General features: G+C 37.0%; 1 protein-coding gene across 2 annotated transcripts in view; it reads left to right on the forward strand.

Annotated features, from left to right (window-relative positions):
* agbl4 (AGBL carboxypeptidase 4) overlaps positions 1-24,789 on the forward strand; it is a 524,893-nt gene that overhangs the window by 461,413 nt on the left and 38,691 nt on the right. For both annotated transcript variants that reach the window (XM_055168759.2, XM_055168758.2), the window contains one exon: positions 4,064-4,175. In XM_055168759.2, the coding sequence (XP_055024734.1) occupies positions 4,064-4,175 (112 nt within the window). The remainder of the gene's footprint in view (positions 1-4,063; positions 4,176-24,789) is intronic.

The following is a 24,789-nucleotide window of genomic DNA, read 5'->3' on the forward strand; positions in this document are numbered from 1 at the left end:
TTAAAAAAAAATTACACCGATAATACCATGCATAATACCCACGCTGTCTCGCTTGTCAATTGACAGACTGACAGTTTTATGTCAACAATATGGCCGCCGCGAACATTGATGACGTAGATCGAATAAGCCCTATAGTATATAAATGTAGCCCTATGTCATATCACATTGATCTGTGCTTCTTCCAAGTTTCTATAAATGATATTTCAAACCCTGTGTGATGTGTACGACTGCATGTTTCATTAACTTTAGCTGTCAGTACTAGAAATATTTGTACAAAAACCCATTAGTGAGTGACCCATTATTTTAATTATAACCTTTCATTTTCCTGGTTTGAGATATAATACTGTCACGATGCTTGTGCTTTTCAATGTGATGAAGTTTAAAAGACCCAAATAACAAGATGATTTCTGCTTAATGACACATTAAGAGTCGGTATTTGATTAGAATGGGTCATAAAATTAGCAAATCATAATTAGGCGTGATTCACATGATTATTTAACACATTTAATCGCCTACCAAACTGCCATTTTGTTGAGTGCTGTTACATTTACAGCATCTTTCCATTTTAATGTTACTTTCTCATATGATACCCTACCATACGAAAACTCAGCTGTTTACTGTTTCCTACATAAAATCATCCAACTTAATTTAAAGAACATAATGTAATAATATATTTTGATGTCTTTAATATTCAAAAGAAATGTTGTATTCAGTTCCAAATAATGAACAGTTAAATACACTATAAATACACTCCCACTTACTGTTTATGTGTATGAATGCATGTATGTATGAGAAGTTACCCATTAGTGCTGACCTGAGACTTGCTTAATATAATCAAATATAATTCTTGTGTGTGCGCGTGTGTGTAGAAGTCAGCAAAGTCTGCATGAAGGCTGCAGTCGGTCATGCACGGCAGGTGTTGTCTTCACTCTTAATCCCATTATTGGCTTTAATATAATGGTGGCGATCATTCTGAATACGCCAGTTGCTCACTGTGTTTTCCCCATAGGCCTTTATAAACCCCGACGGTGGCTGCCACCTAGTGTCGGCTCTGCCGCACTGCGATGCTGCAGAGGTGGATCAATGCCACTGACAGGGTTGACATACGGAGCATTGCCAGTACTGACCCCTGAAGGCGCTCTGAGCAGCAACTTTAACCGATGCTGCCTCGCCGAGAGCCATTGAGCTCCATAATTAGAGATTTGATCCATCTCGCTCTCTCACTGTGCTGATTCAGTGGTTTTCTGCATCTAGAGAGCAGATGCGGGAGGGGACATGGGATCAATCCTTGCTGACCGGGGATTAGTGTTGTTCTGAGAGCGACAGCATTGACTATATCAGCTCAAAGTCACAGAGCCTCAGCTGGACGGCAGCAGGGGCCGAGGCGTCTGTCTCTTTATCGGTCCACTGCTTTGGGGGGAGAAAGGAAATACCTGGAGGGAAAGGACCGTGTGAGACAGTTACCTTATAACCATAGCTAACACAGACTAATGGTATGTGGCCGTTGGTGTGGAAATATCCACTCGATACCATTAGAGACCTACAGTTATGAGGATGTGTCTGTAAGTGTGATTAGGTTCAATGTAGTCTAGTGTTTTTGATTAATACACTGCAGATAAAATTATATACTTTATACTACATGCAAAAAGGCAGTCGGAAAAATATACAGGGTGTATAGCCAGAATAAAACATGCAATAATGTATAACAGTGTGATTTAAACATTGAACTTCAGCACCTGTTGCTCAAGTTCTTTAAAGAATAAATTGAAAACTTTACCACTTAAAATCAATAGCATATAAACCAATGTAGTTTTACACAAGATACAATAGATGCCATTTTGATCTGACCATCTGTGATCGCAACAATCAACATTAATAACCAATTCATTACTTGCTTTAAATGTGCCAAAGAATGCATTAAAATAATTTCTTAAATTGTTCTTTGATATCTAAATATAAGGTGTTGTGGCTTTTATTAGGTGCAAAAATGATCCATATACAACCCTAGGATTTCCCTTTAGAATGAAATGGTCTATTATTACCTTATTTGAAAGGGTCATGAATAATAATATTGAGCTCTGCTCTGATTGGCTGTTTCACAGAGCATCTCGTTCAGTAGCTCTGTGTGTGTTTGTGTGTAAACATTGGGCCTTATCTTGCACCCAATTGACTTTGTCAGTGATGCATGTATCATTCGTATTTTGCACCGGCGCACAGCTGGTTTTTCCCTCCACAGACGCACGTTGGCAAACTAGGGAATGAACTTGCGCTCCCAGGGCGGTTCAGTGCAAAAATGGAGGCGTGTTCTGGCGCAAACCATCCCTGATGCTATTTTGCAGTTTCAAAAAACAATTGCGCCACTGACCAGAAAAAACTAGTCTAAAGTCAGTGGCGCATTGCGCGTGGTTCATTATGCTATTTTAAGGGCGCATGCTTGACCATAATGTATAGCTTGCACAACGCGCACACACTTTGCTTATCTAATCTACACAGATGAAACAGTTATTTTTGCAAATCATAAATTGTTACAATAAAAAATATTAACACATGAGATGAGGGAAATCATAGTGGTGAGCATTGTGGTGATAGTTTTTATTTATTGTTTGGCTGCGTTAAAAAATTCTCATGCAAATAACGATTAAAGTATTTTCATAAGTTTGTTGTGTGGCTGTATTACGTTTATTTTATGTAAATAATAATAAAAAAAATTTCATAAGAAACCTTAATGTATATGAACTTGATTTGTAAGTATACTTTGGGGTTGAACCTTGCTTGCGTTTCATGGGTCCGATTTAAAAGTCCCCAAACCCTTTCAGCGGTGAGGGTGGACGCAGCGATGTCCTCTGCTGGCGTCAGGTCATGTGTAGAGCCAGATCCACCTCCCGTTACACGGCGTGCCCGATTTATGCTGGCAAGCTTGGGATTCCCTTGTCTCCTGACATCATTGTAGTGCTTGGCGCAATGATGGGGATGCCAGCTGATGAGACAATTGTGGCCTCTCACGCCTGTTTAACCAATGCTAATTTGGGCAGGTTTCTCCCATCCCCATACAAAACAACTTCTTTGTCTTTGACTGCACTTACAAGAATGTGGGTTTCCTCGGCTGTGAACCGCTCCTGGTGTGCGCCTGGTAAATCCGTCAAAGTAATAGCAACCCGCCATGGAACTTGCGCCCTTGCATTTAAAGGGAATGTTGGATAGCGTTCTGATTGGTTTATTTGACGTTACGCCGAAACCACACCTATGAATAATGAACCTACTTCAGACCAACCCCTTATTGATTTGCGTCTGGCGCAAGAATTATTTCTCCCGCCGGGAAAATAGCAACAGCGCCCAAGAACCGCCCACAAAGTCACTTGCGCATTGCGCTTCGCACTTGCGTTTCAGATCGTTAAAATAGGGCCCATAATGTTTGAGCTTGTATCAGACGAAGATACTTAATATTCATGTATGCCTAGTTAAATACAGTTTAAGTTTTCATTGCATGGCATCAGGTCTTATATCCTGCACCACATACTGTCGCTATATGTTAAAAAGCACCTATTGTGCGATTCAGGATTTTACATTTCCTTTGGTGTGTAAGTGTGTATTAGTACATGTTAAGGATATACATGTTTGGACTCACAGCCTGTAAGTTAACTCATGTAAGCATTGCATTGTGAGCGAATCTTTCAAACATGGTAAGGAGCGTCACATTTCCGGCTGACGTCAGAGGTATTCAGACCAGTCACAACGTACAGATTAGCTGGCCAATCAGTGTCACAGCGCTTTTCAAATCCGTGTGTTTCAGGAAAAGATTGAAATCTGGAGCTACAAAAAATTTACGGTATGTGGATAATAATGTGTTTTTAACTATAAAACAGGCGAACACATTGTATTATACCAAATACACAACATAACCTTATTTTTTTAGCAATGAAATAGGTGCTCTTTAAAAATTAAATGTGCTTATAGCTTTGATTTGACAGTAATGTATATGTATTGAGCAATAAGGATATCATTACTGTAAAGACACAGTGTTGGTGTTTCTCATTGAGTTTTTTGTTTGTTTATTTAATTGTAGGTGTTCACTAATGGGCTTCGATTTGAACCGTCATTGGCAGGATCCTTCTCCCTGGGCCCATCCAACTCTCCATGCTGTCAAACAACTCATTGTCCAAATGAACCAAGACCCGGTGAGTGACTCTTTTTATACTCTCCTGTATAGCTCGTGGAAGAGCATTGCACTGGCAGTCCAAATGATCAAGGGGTGCGAACCCAGGGGACACACACACTAGGGATGCAACGATTATAGATTTTGATGGTACGGTTATAGTCTGATAAATAATCACGGTTGTACGGTTATTACAGTTATTATGGACTCATTCATTTTACAACATTAATGTAAAAAAAATCACATGAATAAATTTTTTAACAATTGCTAAATTCCTTTGTATTTTTCAGTCTGTGTATTTTTTCTACAAGTCTTGGACAAATTATAATAATAATAACCTAGCAGGTTTTGACTTAAACAGTATAGGTGCCTTTTGAAACCTGTAGGCTATTCATTTTAATGATTTTTTGAATAAATGTAATTTTATATTTGGACTAAATAAATGTATATTATTTTGATTTGTTTGAAGTATTAGTAAAAATGATACGAGCCTCTCAAAACGATTAATAACACAGGGTCATCCTGGACTGGGTACTGCGAGTCATTTTGAACTGGCAGCATTAACGTGTTAACTCATGCTATTAATTCATAAATCATTAACGCGTTAAAATAATTCAACGTTATTAAATGCAGTCAGACCACCAGGAGCCCCGCCCGGATTTGATCCGCGAGGAGGAGGTTTTTAATGCTGCACAGACCGATTGGAGTGTGGCTCTTTCACGCACCCGTGCAGGCACGCACGCACACACACACACACACGCACACCAGATGCACGAATAACCAAGAGACGTGTCACGCGCACATATATTCTTTTGAACGCGGAGCTTTCATACAGTGCGCTAACGAGCATGTCGCACACCGCACGCGCCTCTTGGTGGTTCGTGGATCTGGTTTATGTGTGCGTGCGTGAAACAAAAACACGCGGTGTAGCGGAGGCTTTACGGTTACTTAACCGTGACATTTTAAAGCGCGGTTAATAGTGAAACCGGTTAATCGCTGCATCCCTAACACACACTGATAAAAATGTATACATTGTAATGCACTGTTGGATAAACGTGTCTGCCAAATGCATAAATATTAGGGCTGTCAAAAGATTAATCGCGATTAATCGCATCCAAAATAAAAGTTTGTGTTTACATAACATATGTGTGTGTGGTGTGTATAATTATTATTTATATATAAAAACTCACACAGTCATGTATATATATTTTTTTAATTGTTTATATTTATATATAACATATTTATATTTCTATATAATATCAATTATATAAATGTATATACAATATATAAATGCAAATATTTCTTTAATATATACATGAATGTGTGTGTATTTATATATATATATATATATATATATATATATATATATATATATATATATATATATATATATATATATATATATATATATATATATATATATATATAATATTTACAGTACACACACATCAGTTTTTTAAACACAAACTTTTATTTTGGATGCGATTAATCGCAATTAATCTTTTAACAGCTCTAATAAATATACAAATAAATGGTCAGTTCCAGTACTTGATTCTGACTGGTTAATAGCTGTCACAAAAATGATATGAGATTTAATGGTTTTAATAGGAATTGTATTGGTTGTAATGGAAACTATGATGGTTTCTACTGGTATGCGTTGGGTTCTATTGGTGGGACCATTAAATCCTGGAATATGTCCCATAACTAACGTTGCCGGTTCGAGTCTCACGGCTGGCAGGTTGCAACTGTGGTGCTCTTAAGCAAAGGCACCATAACCTATTGTTGAAATAAATGACAGTGTGTATTAATGCTTTAACCAACTATACATAGCACCCATACAAGTAAATACAGTTCACCATAGACACACACACACACATTGTCTCTCTGTGAAACACAAGGTCAAAGTAAATGTCTACCAACATCCTGGCTCAGCATACAAGAGCCAATCTACAACTCAGCATCTTTCTGAATGAGTCTGCCATGTTTATGTTTATGAGTTTGTTTGCAAACCAGGTAAGTCTCCCACGCAGTCTTCTCTTGTCTTTGTTCAAGAATCCGCCGTCTCTACTTCCTTTATGTTAATTATAGTAGAAGAGTGAGGTTGTCGGATTAGTGAAGGTCAGATGCTGTCCTGGGATTCATCTGCCCTTTCCTGCTCTTTTACATCCTGATAAAACCGGCAGGCACACTCACACAGGGGCGGAGGGCAGCACCGCACGGCTTAACCTTTCCCCCAGGCCTGACACACTGATCAATGTGTTCCTTCACAGAAGACTGATCTATTCGTGTCCCTCACATCACTACAAATATATACACACACTTCATCCCGTTATGAACTTATACGTGTAATGTGTATTGAATATGAGCGCAGCTTCTGTGCACAAGACCACAGACCAGGAGAGCTTTTCATCTGATATAATATTTGCAGGCAAAGGTAAAGCAAAGCAAGTTCCTTTGTGTTAGACAGATGTGTAAGATGCTGGTTTTATGTGGAGCCAGCGGATGAAGGCGGTGCAGGTGGACTCTTGGGAGAGGTAAACATTTTATTGCTCTCGCTGGATCCCTTACTTTGTGTCCTTGTTTCACTCCCTTCTGTCCTTTTAAAGAGATTTAGTGGAGTCAGGGAGATCATAGTTCCCCCTTTTCCTACTTTCGTATAGCTGTTGCTAATAATAAACACACAATAAGTTTGAGTCGTTGTCAGTTCAAGCGCACAAAGTCAGAAGTTCACCTCTCATCACTCAGAGGGTCACTTAGGGAACATAACCAGGAAAATGTTATTTCCCTCAGTAAGTAATTAGTCATTTAGCTGATGCATTTATCCAGAGCAACCTACAGTACGCATATTACAGAGACAATCCACCTGGAGTTATGTTGCTTTGTGCTTTCAGCTTGTGTATTGCCATTGCAGGGTTTAAAGCTGTGAACTTTTTTCTTGTTCTGTAATGGGAAAATGAATTAAAATTAATTAAAGAGCAACTATTTTCCAATTCGGAAAAGTGTGTGTTAGTAGGCCTACATGTTAACGATATGCAAATTGACAAATCCCAAAGTCTACGATTACGCGAGTTATCCTTTTCAATTGAAATCTCTTTTCTTGGACTACAATGAATGCAAGGATTGCAGTTACCTACGCAGCCCGTTGACGTGGACACGATTAACTCTTTCCCCGCCATTGACGAGTTATCTAATCAATTAAAGGTCACGTTCCTCCTGATCCCATTTTTTAAAACCTAGTTAGTGTGTAATGTTGCTATGGGAGTGTGATATAGCTCTATATCATCACGGCTGTGATTAGGCCATTAAGTTCTTAGTACACAATTTAACTACAGAAGAGTCAAGTTTTAAATAGGAAAAATATCCTAACTCTTTGGTTATTTTTAGCGCAATGCTAATAGTCTAATCAGATTCAATGGATTGTGCTAAGCTATGCTAAAAGTGGTACCGCCAGACCCGGAGATCAGCTGAATGGATTCAAAAAAGGTAAAAATCAAATGTTTAACTCTTGGGGAGCTGGAAAATGTGCATATTTTCAAAAAAAGTGGAGTGTCCCTTTAAGTTCACCTGGTGTTCATAAAGACTAAATTGTGAATAACTTTATATAACAAAATGTAATGAAAGGTATTCAGGACTGACTATATGTCAATCAATAAATGAAGAGTTTCGTTGCAAAACGAGATAAATCCATTTTTTTACTTTTTTGACAAAACATTTTTATTATTATGTTATCATGTTATTATTTAGTTTTATGGTGCTACTTAGCTGTATTTTTAAGTTTTTAAATCAAAACAAACCAACTGCAGTTGCATTGAAATTAATTGGAATGCACAACCAAAAAATAAGATTTCTGAACAATTAAAAAAATGATGGTTATGTCGTTTTGCAACTAAACTCTTCAAATGAACTTAATTCTTCACAGAAGCACACAACAAACTGCACTGTTCACATGCAAATTCATTATAGTGGAAAGAAATACAGTTTAAAAATGGTGCATGCATACCAAAGGAAACACTGATCACCTGAACGGTGAAATTACAAAAAACTATAATTTACAATAAAAAACATTAATAATGCTGCAAAGAGTGTAAAACTCTAAGAAATGTTTTAACAACTGTTTATATGTCCCAGTTGTCATTCTTTGACCAAAATTAAATCATTCAAAATTTCCAGGCGCAAGGGCTTATGGGTATTCCTTTTAGGGTTTTTGTAAGTTAATAAGTTAAATAAACAAAGATAGGTACGTTTTGGATCCAAAATGCAAAATTGAAGTCATGATTGCTTGACTTTTTGAGTACAAACAGCAGTAGGGCTTTCAGTGTATGGTATGTGAAAAATTATAATGTTTTTGAAACATAAACCACATAAACACATTGCATTACACAAATACACAAGATAGCATTCTTTTAACAACTTAATAGGGGCTCTTTAAAAAAATAACCTGTCATTTACTCACCCTCAAGTCTGTATGAATTTCTTTATTTTGTTGAACACAAAGGAAGGTATTTTGATAAATTATAGTAAGCACACAGTTGATGGCATCCACTGACGTCCATAGTATTTTATACTAGTATTAAAGGTGCAGTCAACTGTGTGGTTACTATTATTTATTAAAATTGTATTCAACAGAATCAATAAAATCATACAGGTACAACATGGTGGTGTAAATGATGACAAAATGTTCACTTTTGGGTTAACTTACCCTTTATGAATGACGTGGGTGGGTAAAAAATGACAGAATTCATTTTAAATCAACTGTTTCCTTAACCACAACTTTCATAACACACCAGTTCTATAATAACTACCATTTATTGTCTTAACCTGCCACATGCATCTCCTTCCTGAAGACAGAGATGCGTTTTATGAGATACCTAACCTGAAATGTAAGCATTAGTGATAAAATACAGTTTTGAACCGCTGTGACACCCAAGCATGCGTGCATGATGATCTTCGTTCGAAATTAGAGCGACTGGTTATTATGGCTTCTGGAGCAATTTCGCTGGCTCTCAGATTTGATTTTAAGATGCACCCTACTAAGTGTTACTCTTGGGAAATCAAGAGACAAGAGACATCACGATTTGCACAATGAGAAGTGTACTGTTGCGAGATAAGCCTGCTTATTCGAGCCACTAATGGCTGCATAGCATTCTGGATGCGGCTGCCGTTTTGGATTACTTATGCGGTTGTTGTCATTCACAATATGGTGTGAAGGATTCATTTGGTACTTTAACTACCAAATGCATCCCAGCACACACAAGAGAGCGTCAGAATCCGGGAGGCAAACACATGTCCCTCCCTAACACCATAGTAAACATCCCGCAGCTAGAACCGAGCAAACACAAACAGAAACACAACACATGCAAACATGCGTGCCGTGCCGAGACGGTCTTAGGCCAGAATGGCAATGGCTGTGATCTCTATGGTCGATCAAATTAGACACAGCACAGATCAGAAATGGGAAGCCAATGCAAGTGACCTGAGGGCAATGCCAAAACTGTACTGTTACTGTACTAGCATTAGGCTTATACAAACGAAATCAAATGTGTTTGACTAATGCTTGCAAAGAGAGCAATTTAGGCCAATTTAATTATGAAGCTGAATTAATGTAGCCTAACAAAGGGCAACTGTGCTACAATTTTATACCCTATAATTTTTGGCATTTGTACAGGAGAGGATTTCAAGGATTTTGTATTTGCACTGAAGTGATGAGTTGGTTAAAGGCACAATATGTTAATTTTCGCCACAAAAGATCGCTATACAATAATAACAATGGTGTCGTTTGATGATGATGTTAAAGATGTAAAAGTCTGGTAGGAATATATCCGACAGGACTCACAAATCGTGTTCCTAGATGATATATTGAAATAAATGTTTATATAACCATTATATTATAAAGTAACCCCTCAAGTACTACTTCCGCATACGGCTGCGCAGATTGATCAGTTTGTGACATCAAAGTATCACACAAGTGACACAACAGGTCTGCTTTTGAATTTCTAGGCTTGTTTGAGATGCGGCTTGCCTTGCCTGAAATATAGGCGAGAGTAGGCGGCTGCAGTGAGGGGAGGAGTGAAAAAAGTGCAGGCAAGCCGGACGTTTCCTGAATCACGCTGTGTTGTGGACTGCAAACGTCAGCAATGGAAAAGATTTGCGTATTTTATCGCGGATTAAATAGATGCAACTGAAATACCAATAAATGCATTTACATAAAGATGTTTATAAGGAGAATCCATAAAGGTGAACTGTTCATTACTGGAAAAGGCTACTTAGTAAATGTCGGAATAATCTGTAAGTCTAGTGGTAATACAAATTTGTTTCTTTGTGAAATATAAATAGCTCACAGTAAAAATAATTCAACACCAATACAAAGCTTACAGGAATTCATTAAAAATATAAATGCCATAAGTAAAGAACAATTGAATTAATATAAAAACTACTACAGGAATTAGAGTTTTTAGAATTAAGAAGTCATCTGACATCCCCAGGCCAATGAGCATTAACCTGTGTCGTCAGCAAGTCTTTTCCCATCGTGCTTTTCGTATACGTAGTCGGTGTAGAGCAACTGCGCCCGACTGCAGAATAAGACGATCCCACCTCGCCATCGCGAGAGTTTTTTGGCACACGTCAGCGTGACATCAGAGCAAGGCGGACCGCCCTCGGACACTTTTCTTACCGGCATGCATCTCGCGCCGATCACCGGTGATCGATTCTGTGCAGAATTTGCTCATTTTTTATAAGTAAAACTTACCTACTAAAATCAAATAAAATTTACTTAAAATTGCATGATAAAACATATGTTAAATAATGAATTAAATGTTACTTAATTATTTCATTTAGAAGTTAGATTTATTTTAATCGTTTAGGTAAAGTCTATTAGGTTTTTTTGAAAATTGAAGCATTGCTGTCCTATTATATAAATCGTATTTTCTGTTTGTTATTTTCTTTAACATATTCCTATGGACCTAGTTATTTTTAGTGTTATAAATGGCATTATAACACAAAATTCATGACTGACAACAAGTCAGTCATTGAATAAACTTGATTCGGAACAGAAACCCACACAAACTGTGTTTCTGACATGCATTATCAGCACTGTGGAGAGAATTTAAATACAATGTTCTGAACAGGGTTCATGTAAAGAAACACTGATCACCTGAACGGTGACTTCACAAAATTATTATTTACAACAAAACAACATCAATAATATAAGAGCTTAAACCTTTATGACATTTTGCTAACACATATTTAAGTAGTTAAAGTTCTTATCAAGTCTTATTCTGTGATAAAGCTTAAAAAATTAAAATATTCAGGCGCAAAGAATTGTGGGTATTCCTTACAATATGTGCAATTAAATGTAAGTAAATTTTAATTAGATTTGTTAGTTTAATGGATTTAATATTTTTAAGTAAAATGAACTAAGATTTTTTACTTGAATCTGCTAAAGTTTTTTATTAAAATGTACTTAATTATTTTAGGACTATGTGCAGTGACTATAAAACAGTTAAATAATACAAGAAAATATCTAATAAGATACACAGTACATTTTTTACATGAATTAATTGTGTATTTATCATCATTTTACTTAGGAAAATCTAGTTCTCAATAAATGTTAATATTATTATGTAGAAATTATGAGAGTTAATCTAATAAATATTACTACACCAAAAAGTTAGTTTTTTCAGTGTACTAAAACTGGCGGAAAATTAAAAGTTGCGATTTTCTAAGCAGATGGCCAGAAACTATACTCTTATTCTGGCGTAATAATCAAGGACTTTGCTGCCGTAACATGGCTGCAGGAGGCGCAATGATATCACGCACTGCCCGAAAAAAGAAGTTACCAAGGGGACTCATATTCAATGGATTATGCTAAGCTATGCTAAAAGTGGTACCACCAGACCCGGAGATCAGCTGAATGGACTCTAAACCGGTAAAAATCAAATGTTTAACTCTAGGAGAGCTGGAAAATAAGCATATTTTTCAAAAAAGTGGGGTGTCACTTTAATGTTCCGAGTTTTTTATCTAGCTTATTTTGCTAAGTTTTACAGCACAAAACAAGCCACACTAATCGGTTATTTCTTTATGTTGTGCGTCACGAAACAAGCCTGTGTTTAGGCACAATTTTAACACCCCATTGATGCACATTCTCGCCTTCAATCCATCTCTTTGAATGTTAACGTCACCTGAGCGTTTTTTAAACCAAAACAATTTGCCGTATTACACTCTCGAGTGAACACTGGTCAGGTGGGAAAATGATTCAGAGTTACTGATGCAAGTGTATATAATCTGTCCGTAAGCACAGAGTGTTTGTTTAGCAAAAGGGAAAGAGCGAGAGAGAGGTTGAAAGAATGAAGAAAACAAATGGACCCATCTCCTGCGTAAAACACTGCTTTTCCAGCCCATTTATCACGGAGGGAGAGGGATTCTTTTTGATTGGCTGATTACCTCCATCATTCATCATGGCCCTGATATCCCCACCAATCTGACAACAGCATTTTGGATAATTTGTTAAAGATGACAAAAGGGCTGGTATTGCCATGGTTCATTTCTGACCTTTTTAATATTAGAAAATTAATTTTCCGTCTGAAACAAATGTATTAGATCCTGTCAGGCTGTTCAGATGAATATTGCACCTTGAAACCCACCACCCCACCCGTGCTTGTGTATTTGTATTTTACCTCGGGTGTGCACAAGCCATTGTGTGTGGTTCTGATAGTGGCAGAAAGCAGTCTTGTGAGCGAACGAGAGAGAGAAAAGACGGATTGAGAGTGTTGAGACGTCCTCTGGTGTCAGACGTACTGAGGTTTACGGGCAATTTACGTCCATCACCTCTTTCTGGATCCATGTTTCCATCATCTATTGTGGGGTGAATCTCTGCGATCTCTGGACTTTCTGTTTTTGTTTTTCTCTTGTTTTTAAGAGTGTCTTTATAAGACAAGTCAAACACACACGTATATGTGACCCTGGACCACAAAACCAGTAGCATTAGTATATTTGTAGCAATAGCAAACAATACATTGTATTGGTCAAAATGATCTATTTTTATGCCAAAAATCATTGTAAAGATCATGTTCCATAAAGATATTTTGTAAATTTCCTACCGTAAATATGTAAAACATATATTTATTAATAGTGATACATGTTGCTAAGGACTTAATTTGGACCACTTTAAAGGCAATTTTCTTAGTATTTAGATTTTTTTGAACCCTCAGATTACAGATTTTCAAATAGTTGTTGGCCAAATATTGTCCTATAATCCTAAGGATAATCCTTACATAGCATATTTCAATGGGAAGCTTATTTAGATATATAATTCGTGGGTGCGACTTGTCAACTTTGTACATGTCCACTTCCGGCACGGTCAGGTTAGGTATCTAAAATCCTGTTAGGCAGTGGTGGAATGTAAGTACATTTTCCACGTATTTGTACTTTACTTAAGTACAATATATAGTGTATACTTTTGACTTACTTCATTACATTTTGCTACAAATTATCTGTACTTTTACTTTAATACATTTCTACAACACAATCGTTTTAAACGTACCTTTCTCAATAACTTTTCTGTTCAATCTGGACCAGCAGAACTGGCATTACGATCCACCGAAAGTGGACATGCACAAAGATTGCTGAAAGCAGAAGTACTAGTGTTTGTTCAGAGACAGCAAGGGGGTGCGCCTGGGAGTTCTGGCATGAAGGCCTTCAGTACGCAGGGTGCGCCGTATTGTCTGAGCAGAAACTTCAGTACCCACATCTGACAAATCTTTTCTCAGTTCCTCAGCAGTCACACGGGGACTTTTTTCCACTCTACGCTTCAGATAGCGCACAGCAGTCGCAGTTAGCATCTTTTTTCTGCCACGACCAGGAAGCGTTTCAACAGTGCCCTTTGCCTTGAATTTGCGAATGATGCTTCCTATGGTGTCTCTTGGTATGTTTAACATCTTTGCAATCTTCTTATAGCCATTGCCCTTCCTGTGAAGATTAATCACCTCTTCTCTTGTCTTCCTGGACCATTCTTTTGACTTCACCATGTTTGTAACCACACCAGTAAATGTTTAGAAGGAGTTGAGTATCACAGTCATTTTAAAGCTGCCTAATTGGTGCTTATTAGGCTTTATTGCTGTTCCCTGACATCCACAGGTGTTTTCAATACCTGATTGAAAACACTTCAATGAACCTCTGTTCTTCAGAGTGGTAGTTCTTTAAGGGGTTGAATAATTGTGTCAATATAGAATTCACAAAAGAAACATTTACTACTATATTACAAAACCAATTGATGTCATTTTAGTTGCATATGGTTCTTTAAGAAGTCATTGTAGGATTTCATTCTGAATACAATTACAAATGTACACTAAATTCCCTAAAACCCTTAACAGCATTGGGGGGTTGAATAATTTTGAACACAACTGTAACTCAATAAAATTAAGACAATAGTTTCCAACTACTTTTTGCAAGTTTATTGAACTAACTAATATTTTGAGTAAAGACAACTAATAATATGGATTTCAATGAATGCAAAAATATTAAGTAGCATTTAAAGAAAAGGCCAATAAATTAAGTACAATCAATGTAAAAAAATCTGCATGTTATACACAGACTTAATTAAAAGAGATAACATTTAAATGAAAAAATACTAGTTAATGTCTTCTGATTTATTAATTAATTTAATTAAAATCAAGTTGAGTTAACTAACAGTACTAATATTACTCAGATTAACTTATACTTTTCTTGGAACAGGTAACTTATTTATGGTTTGTTGTTGTTTTTATTCAATGATGAGGGCATGAAACGTTTATTTAATCAATGCGCCCACTCAGTTTTGCTTTGGGCAGCTGTAAAGCGCAACATACTTCAGCATGCAGTCTATGCACAAGCACCAGTCTTCAGAACAATGCTACAAAACTTAAAGTAGAAACAGAAACTCTTCCAAATCTCGAAGATAAATGAACATTAAAGGTCACATTCTTTCTGATCCCATTTTTTAAACCCTAGTTAGTGTGTAATGTTGCTATAGTAGCTAAAATATAATAAATATTACCTGTAAAATGCTAGAGCTCAAAGTTCACTGCCAGGTGATATATTTTCTTTAGCAGAATTCGCCTTTCAAAGCCTACAGCGAAGGGCCGGCTTGGACTACCGCCCTCTACTTCCTGCTTTAATGACGTCACTAGAACAGTTTGTTGACTAAACTCCGCCCACAGGATTACGGCAGTAGCCAGCTAAGCTAACGGCACGCTAAGCTGCTATCGAATCACAACACACTAAACAAACTACCCAATCAAAACTTGATACGTATTTCTGAAGGAGCGACTTCATAGAACAAGGAATACATCAGCCTAGGACAGTGAAAACAGCTCTATACAGATAAATAAATTGTATGAAAAATACCGCTTTTTTTACACGTGAAACATGAACACATGTTATATTGCGCACTAAAACACAATCAAAGCTTCAAAAACACAGAACGAACAGGACCTTTAAACACTAACAAGTCTTTTTTTAGTTCAAAACACATAAAATAGAGTTTAAATTCAAATTTTACTCTCCAAATGCAGCCCCATGCAAAGCATGCTGGGAACTACGAGTCCACTGCCTAGTTAGTTATGTTTAATAAAATCATTCATGTAGTTTCAACACGAAATTATTAAATTAATTTCCTTCTTACAAATTTAAGTGGATTATGATAAAATGAAGTTGAATTAACTCAATAATGTGTTCATTTAGAATTACTCAAATTATTCAAATGTTTATGTTATTTTAACTCATATTTTGATAAAAAAAAACAATAATTCAAAATTTTTAATACAGTTTACTAATTTAATTTTTGTTAAATTTACCCAATGCTGGGTTGTTTTAACCCAACTGCTGGGTTATTTTAACCCAACTGCTGGGTTATTGTTAACCATGGCTGCAAACAACAACCCAACAATAGCCCTATTCGGACGGGATTAGTTTTACAGGGGGACCTCTGAGAAAATCGTGCTTCTCAGAGGTCCTCTGTGTTTTTAATCCCGTCCGAATCGACCATGTCTGTGTTTTTCTCTGACAACCTCCGTAAAAATTCGCCAAACTCAGAGGTCCTCTGAGAAATGTAATCCCGTCCGGATGCAAATGTCTGTGTTTGCCTGAAATATCTTTTGAAAACGCGGTTCATTTCGTGTTTTGGCCAACGTGATCTGCCGTAAGGTCTTATTAACACGCGTGTATTGTACTTCCTGAGTCCCATTCATTCAGATATGGATTTTTTTCAATCCCGCAAAATAAAATGATTAAATCAAGACGAGCTGAATATCAAACACTGTTAAGACTAGCCACTGTAATATCAGTATAAGTTAAACTCAACCTTATTTTGTTCAACTCCGGAATGGTAATGTTAATTAATAAAGATAATATATTGTTATAAATCTTTATTTCTTCATTTCTTGGGTTTATTAGAAGCAGACAGTTATTTAAAACACGTAGGCTACTTTAGTGGGATTTGTATAATTCTTTTGATTTGTTAAAGTTAAATGAATAAATTACATATTCTGTAATAATTTTACATTTAAAGCAAAATATCAAACATTACAAACACGCGTATCCAGAGCACGTGATCTTCTGCAACACCCAAACGCATGAAACAGACACTCCCATCTCTGGAATAGCCTGAGAATTTTAATCCCGTCCGAATCCATACAAAAAATCACAGACATTGTGGGGGATACGTTGAAACTCGAATGTCGTTTAGAAAACAAATCCCTTCGGAACACTCAAAAAAATGATTCATTGGATTAACTCAATAAAATTGTGGGCAGGATTTCCATCCAATATGAATGTGTACCCCTAACTCATAAAAAACTGCTTTACACAATAAAAATATATTGAGTTAGTCCAACTCAATTTAAAGTAAATGGCAATACTCAATTAGCGTAGATTGAATTACCCAATGTAGTGTAGTCTGAATAACTCAATTCTGTTATTTTATATAAAACGTTTTTTATATCATACTAATTAGCATATGCACATGTTAGCATGCTGATAATAATAACATATGATACTTTGGATGAGCATGTGAGAAGAGACTGATCTCCAAACAGGCATTAACACAGTAAGTGCTCATTGAGAGAAATACGTCACATTGACAACCTAACCACAAGTGCCACTCTTCTGCACGATGGTAACCAAACAATTTGAAAAAATATAACACAAACGCTTCTAAATCAATAAGATATACGGACATTAAACACTATTAAGTCTTTCTCTTTACCTAAAAATGCATAAAGTAACACTTAATTAAAAAAATACTCTCCAAAAGCAGTTGCATGCAAAGCATGCTGGGAAATTCTTTTTCCAGAACCCAAACTCAAACTAATTGTGTTAACGCAATTAAAAATAAATCAATAAATTATAGTACATATTCCTTTTTGTGTTAGACTAATTAAATATATATACTTATTGCTCTTAATGAGGTATTTTAAATTAATTGAACACAATTTTAATGTGTCATTTCTAAAAAGGGCTTGAATCATTTTTTTGAGTGAATAGTGCTATTGAGTCATTTTTAAGCCAGCATATGTTTTTTCCAGTATTTACCCAACCTGGGTCAAAAATAACCCAGCCATTTAGAGAGTGCAGAAGTAACAGTTTTCAGGTGAAACTGTTCCTTTAAGTAACACTTTGCACCATTCCTTGTAAAAGTAGGAAGGTGAAGGCCTATAACATGGAAAGCATCTGAAAAGCTATAGTTGAAAAGCTGTTATAATCTGAACTCTCTGAAGAACTTCTCAAACATATCACACACCCCTTTTATATTCCCTTTTCATCTTTCATTTTGGATGCAAGTGCTTTTTGACCTCAGTCAGAATACATTTCCCATTCCTGAACTGTATTTCGACTCGCATTTCGATTCCTTTTATTTTCTCACTTGGCTGCTGAGGGTGAACAAACTTGGGAGCGTGCGGAATCGGTTGTATCCTCTTTTCACAGGTATTGCTGATGCTAGAGCTTTGTGGTTAAATACATCAGCTCCTAATCCTGCTTAAATCAGCACCATTTCTTAATTCATACAGATAAGCAAAGCATTTATGGGCCTTAACAGCCCAGACTAATTACTATTCCTTAGATAAGTGCTCATGCCACTAAATTCTTTTGACCTTCCATTTCTTCTCAAAGCAGCATTTACCTTCGCTCCTACAGTACCTTACATCCTGCAGCCTGGCAGCGAGTGCGATGGGTATTGATTCCCTTTTTTATATGTGCTTGAATATTCAGCACGTCAACACTCAAATTATGCTCTATTTTCATATTCCTAATTTCATAATTGCCCTTAATTGCTTAATTACAAATTCAAATGAACAAATCTAGAGGTCAGAGACGCATGCTAATTCAACAATCAATCAGAGTTAACTTAGCCGAGTATTGTCCACCTTTGATTGACAGCACATTAAGGCTGCGTGATTGGCTGTCTGTTTGTTGACATTGAGGGGACTGTACTTTCCTGTCGCAGACGACCTTGTTATTGCGTTTGCGGAAAAAACGAGTTAGAATTTGGAAACGAGATTCAACAGGGACTTAATTTTTTACCTTGAAAGGTCAGATTTTAATACCACAGGAATAGGCACGTATAAGGCCTCTTTTTATATACTGTATGCTCAGCAGTATGATAAAAGAAAGCTGTTCCCAGATCAGTGCTAAAAGGTCACTTCTACCCGCAGGTAGTGAATAGCTCCTGCAGAATGGAGCACCGAAAATTTCATTTCCGCTCTTAATTATGTTGTTAACGGAGCAAAGCGAGCAAACGAACCTTGCTTAAGGAACACAGCACTTCATGCGTGTAGTGCCATTACACAGCATGTAAACTTAAGCATCTCTCTGAGACAAAGAAAAGGTCAAGTGTGTGTGTGTGTGTGTGTGTGTGTGTGTCTGTGTGTGTGTGTGTGTGTGTGTGTGTGTGTGTGTGTGTGTGTGTGTGTGTGTGTGTGTGTGTGTGTGTGTGTGTGTGTGTGTGCGTACCTGGTAATTATCACGTTGTGGGGACCAATTGTGTGTGTGTGTGTGTGTGTGTGTGTGTGTGTGTGTGTGTGTGTGTGTGTGTGTGTGTGTGTGTGTGTGTGTGTGCGCGTGCTTGCGTGCGTGTGCGTGTGTGCGTGTGCATTTATTGGCTCCACCCTGACTTGTAATGCACAGAAATGATCTGGATGATTAGACGCAAACCCGCCTCTGTTGGACTCAGCAGGGTCATTGTTATGAATGTTAATTTTGTTTATATTTTAAATTAGCTATTTTTTACTGTTTTATCATTGTTTTACATTTACGCATTTGGCAGAACTATCCCTTTAATAAAAGAGTTATAGCTTTGGATGAAAGTTTCATAACAATGACCCTGCTGAGTCCAACAGACATGACACGTGCTATGAAAATGAAGATTTTATGCATGTTTATGTCATTAAGTGTCATTCATTCAGTTATGTCATTTTTAATGCAAAGATGACATTGTTTGAGATTTCTTTGCTATGACAACTTGACATTAACCAATACATTATAACTTGTCATGACAACTTGACATTACCAAGACAACATACAGTAACTGACCACTTTTTACCAGTGATACAAATTGAATTTGCCATTATAGTGTCAATAAGTGTTAATACTCTGTCATATAGTTTTATACCCAGCCCCTAAGGTGACATTGGTGTAAAAAAATCTAAAAGTTAATTTTATGTGCTGACGCAAAACTTTCATGTGCAGAATGTTTTTAAAAAGTTTAGTTTTGGCATGCGCACACGAAACTTTCTTGTGTGCACGCGAAACTAAACGTGATAGTTTCGCATGCGCACATGAAACTAAACTTTATTTAATTTTTGCTCCATGTCCCCTTAGGGGCTCTTGTTTTATAACAGCATCATGAATATTTTTCTTGACCTCAACTACAGTGGTACAAATATAATTTGTCATTTATATGTCATTAAGTGTTAATACTCTGTCAAATAGTTTTATAACAGCATCATGAATATTCTAATAATGTTTTTTTTTTTTAGTTTCCTCCATGTGTTTAACAAATAATATCAATCGTTCAATGATAATAATAATAATAATAATAATAATAATAATAATTAAAATTGATAAAATTCAATTTTATTGCATTTGGAAACCAATTCACCTAAAATTAAATTAAAACAGTACAATAATGTGTAAGTCATGCAGCGTTGGGTCCATATTGCTGCAAAGTTAATTACAATAAATTAAATTAATTAAATGTTTTGTTCGTTTTTCTTCTATGACAGAAAATTTTTGAGGAAGAACAAGTTCTAGTATTCAGTTAAGTATAGTTAAGTATAATATTTTGACATGTCTGTTGCATTTTGTTAAGGTATTTAAAATTATTTCACATAGTATTAACACTTAATGACATTTAAATGACAGTTTAATGTAATGTAATCTCATAAAGCTAGGTAGTTTCTTAAGTTTGATAATATTCTGCTATGTCATGTTTATCACAAATTTATGACATTATAATGTATTGGATTATGTCAAGTTTTCATAACAAAGACAATTCAAACACTGTAATCTTTGCATTAAAAATGACATAATAAAATGACACTTAAATGACAGTTGTGATAAATGTGCATAAAATCTCCTTCATGTTCATGTCACGTGTCATGTCATGATTATGAAGGTGTCATGTCAGTTTTATGAACACCCCTTAAAGTAAAGTGTGTAAAAATTAAAATTAACGTTTTAATTTTTTATTATAATATTTATTAAACATTAACATTTATTATATTAGTTATATTAGTTTTAGCTTCATTTTAGTTTGTTTTGTATATTTATTTACTGTATAGTTTGTATATTTATTGTATTGTAAATTTAATTTGATTCAAATTTTAAGAAACATTTCTTATAATTTTGTTTATTAATATGTTTTTTTTTTACATTATGTTGTATATGATTTGATAAGGAGTACACTGTCTGGGAACCCCTACACTGTCTGAGCAACCATAAGCATGTCTCTCTCTCTCTCTCTCTCTCTCTCTCTCTCTCTCTCTCTCTCTCTCTCTCTCTCTCTCTCTCTCTCTCTCTCTCTCTCTCTCTCTCTCTCTCTCTCCTCTTTTTCGTCTGTGTGTTGTTTCTCTCTTTTCCTTGCGGGCTCCATCCATCAGACTGGCATGCGTACAGCCGCCCCACTCACAGCCACCATATTTCACCGGCTGCCATCAGAGGCCTGACAGCCCTGCGCTCACAAGGAAATTGCTTTGGCTGTGAGCAGAATTTCAAGCACCGGGTGCTGCCCGGTCCGCCCCCATCTCTCTCTCTCTTCCTCTCTCTCTCCGTTGGTCTTTGACTCCTGATATTTCTCTCTCTCTTTCTTACTTCTGCTTTACCTCCTCCTGGCGATCCGCAGGAATCGAGGTGCACTTTGGAATGTCTAATGAAGAGAGAAGGTTTGGCACAGATGTGTAGATAGAGAGATAGCAACTGAGAGAGGGAGGGGTCAAAGGGTAAAGGAGTGGGGCCTATTATGCCTACATCTGATGCGTTCAATGTACACAATAGATAGAGAGAGATAAAGAGGTAACCTCCGACAAAATGGCCATTACTTTGTCGCTCTATGGATACACTTAGCGGGATGCCTCTTCTGATGCTTTATCACTGAAGTGCTGTGACTCACTCTCTCTCTCTTTTTCTCACCCGCTCGCAAAAACACACACATTTCCACATGCGCACCGCTGCGGCGCATCAAACAGCACGTCAACACCTCGTTCCGCTCGACAGGGTGATGCTCCTTCAACACAAAACAACACACGAGTGTCTCTCTCATCACCTTGCCAAGCACAAGCTTAATGATGTGGCAGCCATGATGGAGCTGCGTACGGAGTGGCGGTTTCCCACACTGCAGTGCTGCGAGGCTGAAACTGAGTAAACAGAGAGCCAAAATGGCGCGTGGGCTGCACAAGTGAGGGGCGTATCTAAAGAGCAGTTCCCTTTATCACTGGCTGCGACACTTTTTACAACCTTGGTCTGTTTAAGGATGAAGGCACTTTTTCACACATTTTCGCTCCACTTATTCCTTTTGCTTTCATAGTTCGTACTTTCCAGGCTTTCTCTCTCTTTTGTCTCTTTGTTTGAGGTGTCACTCGAATACCTAGACTATTTGATTTTCTGCTCATTCGTTTTTTTGCTGACAAATATTATTGTATGGGTTTCCTGGTCCATATTAATCATTTATTTTGCATTAAACGCCTGAACCGCAGCCCCCGGATGAGGCGGTGAGGCGTGTCTGCATCGCCTGCTGACTCAGGAACATGAATTAATCCCTCTAAACCTTGGCAGTTGTGACAGCTGTTCTATAAAACACCCAGGAGTGTCGTTGCTCTTTCGCAGGATTGGGATGAATAATGCTGCGCTTATTTTTGCAGTCTGAGCATCAGTGATGTGAAAACACAGCATAGTTTGATAGTTTAACTTTTTAAGAGAATTTGAATCTTTTTATTTTATTTTGTGCGGTCAGCCGGTCTGTTTTTATGTTTTTAAAGAATAGTTTCACCTGATTGTTTAATATTCACCCTGAAAAAAATCTGTCATAATTTATGCATCCTCATGTCATTCCCAACACTTTTTGTTTGACTTTCTGTCTTTTATGAAACACAAATGTGTTTTTAAAAAAAGAAGTGTTTTTGTACAATAAATGCATATGGGGTGCATCTCAATTCGAAGCCAGCATCTTACAAAGGCCGTATTCGAAGGCCAATGGCCCCGTCTCACCGCGACGACGGCTGTCCCAATTCAGAAGCTCCTTCAGATGTGACCTTTGTTTCATGTAAAAGATTCAATGCACGCCTATGACGTCTATGTATTTTAAAATAAACATTTGCAACTGTAGTAAAATAAAAGTGTATATTTTGTCACACTAAAAAATTATTTATTGAATTTAATCAATTTTTTTAAGGTATAAGTGGTTGCAATCAATTTATTTAAGCTACATTTAAACAAAAAAGATTAGTAAAGTAAAATAAAATATAAAACTTTTGTTTAAATGTAGCTTAAATAAATTGATTGCAACTACTACCTTAAAAAAAATTATTAAATTCAATGAATCATTTTTTTTTCAGTGCAATTAAAGGGCCTTGTCACTGTTTTCCTATTATTAATGATGTTTTCACTCATTCCTCGCCAGGCATTTTTTGAAAAGTTGCCCGCCTGCATTTTTTGTGATTTTCACAAAATGCCTTTCAGGAAAATTCTTCTAAAAATATATAAACATACAAAATATATCAAATGAAAGAACAGACCCTCTGCTTTCAAACAAACAATAAACAAACATTTTATTGTTTTTATTTTAATGATCTGAAACGCAAGTGCGAAGCGCAAAGCGCAAGTGACTTTGGGGGTGGATCTTGGGCGCTGTTGCTATTTTCCCGGCAGGAGAAATAACTCTTGCGCCAGGCGCAAATCAATAAGGGGTTGGTCTAAAGTAGGTTCATTATTCATAGGTGTGATTTGGCCGTAACGTCAAATAAACTAATCAGAACGCTATCCAACATTCCCTTTAAACGCAAGGGCGCAAGTTCCATGGCGGGTTGCTATTATTATGACGGATTTACCAGGCGCACGCCAGGAGCGGTTCAAAGCCGAGGAGACACACATTCTTATAAGAGCAGTCAAAGACAGAGAAGTTGTTTTGTATGGGGATGGGAGAAACCCGCCCAAATCAGCGTCGGTTAAACAGGCGTGAGAGGCCACAATTGTCTCATCAGCTGGCATCCCCAGGACGTTGCGCCGCAAGCGCTACAATGATGTCAGGAGACGGGGGAATCCCAAGCTTGCCAGCATAAATCGGGCACGCTGTGTAATGGGAGGTGGATCTGCCTCTACACAGGACCTGACGCCAGCAGAGGACATCGCTGCGTCCACCCTTACCGCTGAAAGGGTTTGGGGGCTTTGAAATCGGACCCAAGAAACGCAAGCAAGATCCAACCCCAAAGTACACTTACAAATCAAGTTCACATACATTAAGGTTTCTTATGAAAACAGTTTAATTATTATTTACATAAAATAAACGTAATACAGCCACACAACAAACTTATGAAAAATATTTTTATCGTTATTTGCATGAGAATTTTTTAACGCAGCCACACAATAAATAAAAACTATCACCACAATGATTTCCCTTATCTCATGTGTTAATATTTTTTATTGTAACAATTTATGATTTGCAAAAATAACTGTTGCATCTGTGTAGATTAGATAAGCAAAGTGTGTGCACGTTGTGCACGCTATACATTATGGTCAAGCATGCGCCCTTAAAATAGCATTATGATACACGCGCAACGCGCCACTGACTTTAGACTAGTTTTTTTCTGGTCAGTAGCGCAATTGTTTTTTGAAACTGCAAAATAGCATTAGGGATGTTTTGCGCCGGAACACGCCTCCTTTTTTGCGCTGAACCGCCCAGGGAGCGCAAGTTCATTCCCTAGTTTGCCGACGTGCGTCTGTGGAGGGAAAACCCGCTGTGCGCCGGTGCAAAATACGAATGATACATGCGTCACTGACGCTGGGTGCAAGATAGGGCCCTATATGTTTTTCTCTGCTTATAAACTCTTTAACTCTTTCACCGCCATTGACGAGATATCTCGTCAATTAAGAGAAAACGCTTCCCCGCCAATGAC

Source organism: Misgurnus anguillicaudatus, chromosome 5, assembly GCF_027580225.2.
Source record: "Misgurnus anguillicaudatus chromosome 5, ASM2758022v2, whole genome shotgun sequence".
Classification (NCBI taxonomy): domain Eukaryota; kingdom Metazoa; phylum Chordata; class Actinopteri; order Cypriniformes; family Cobitidae; genus Misgurnus; species Misgurnus anguillicaudatus.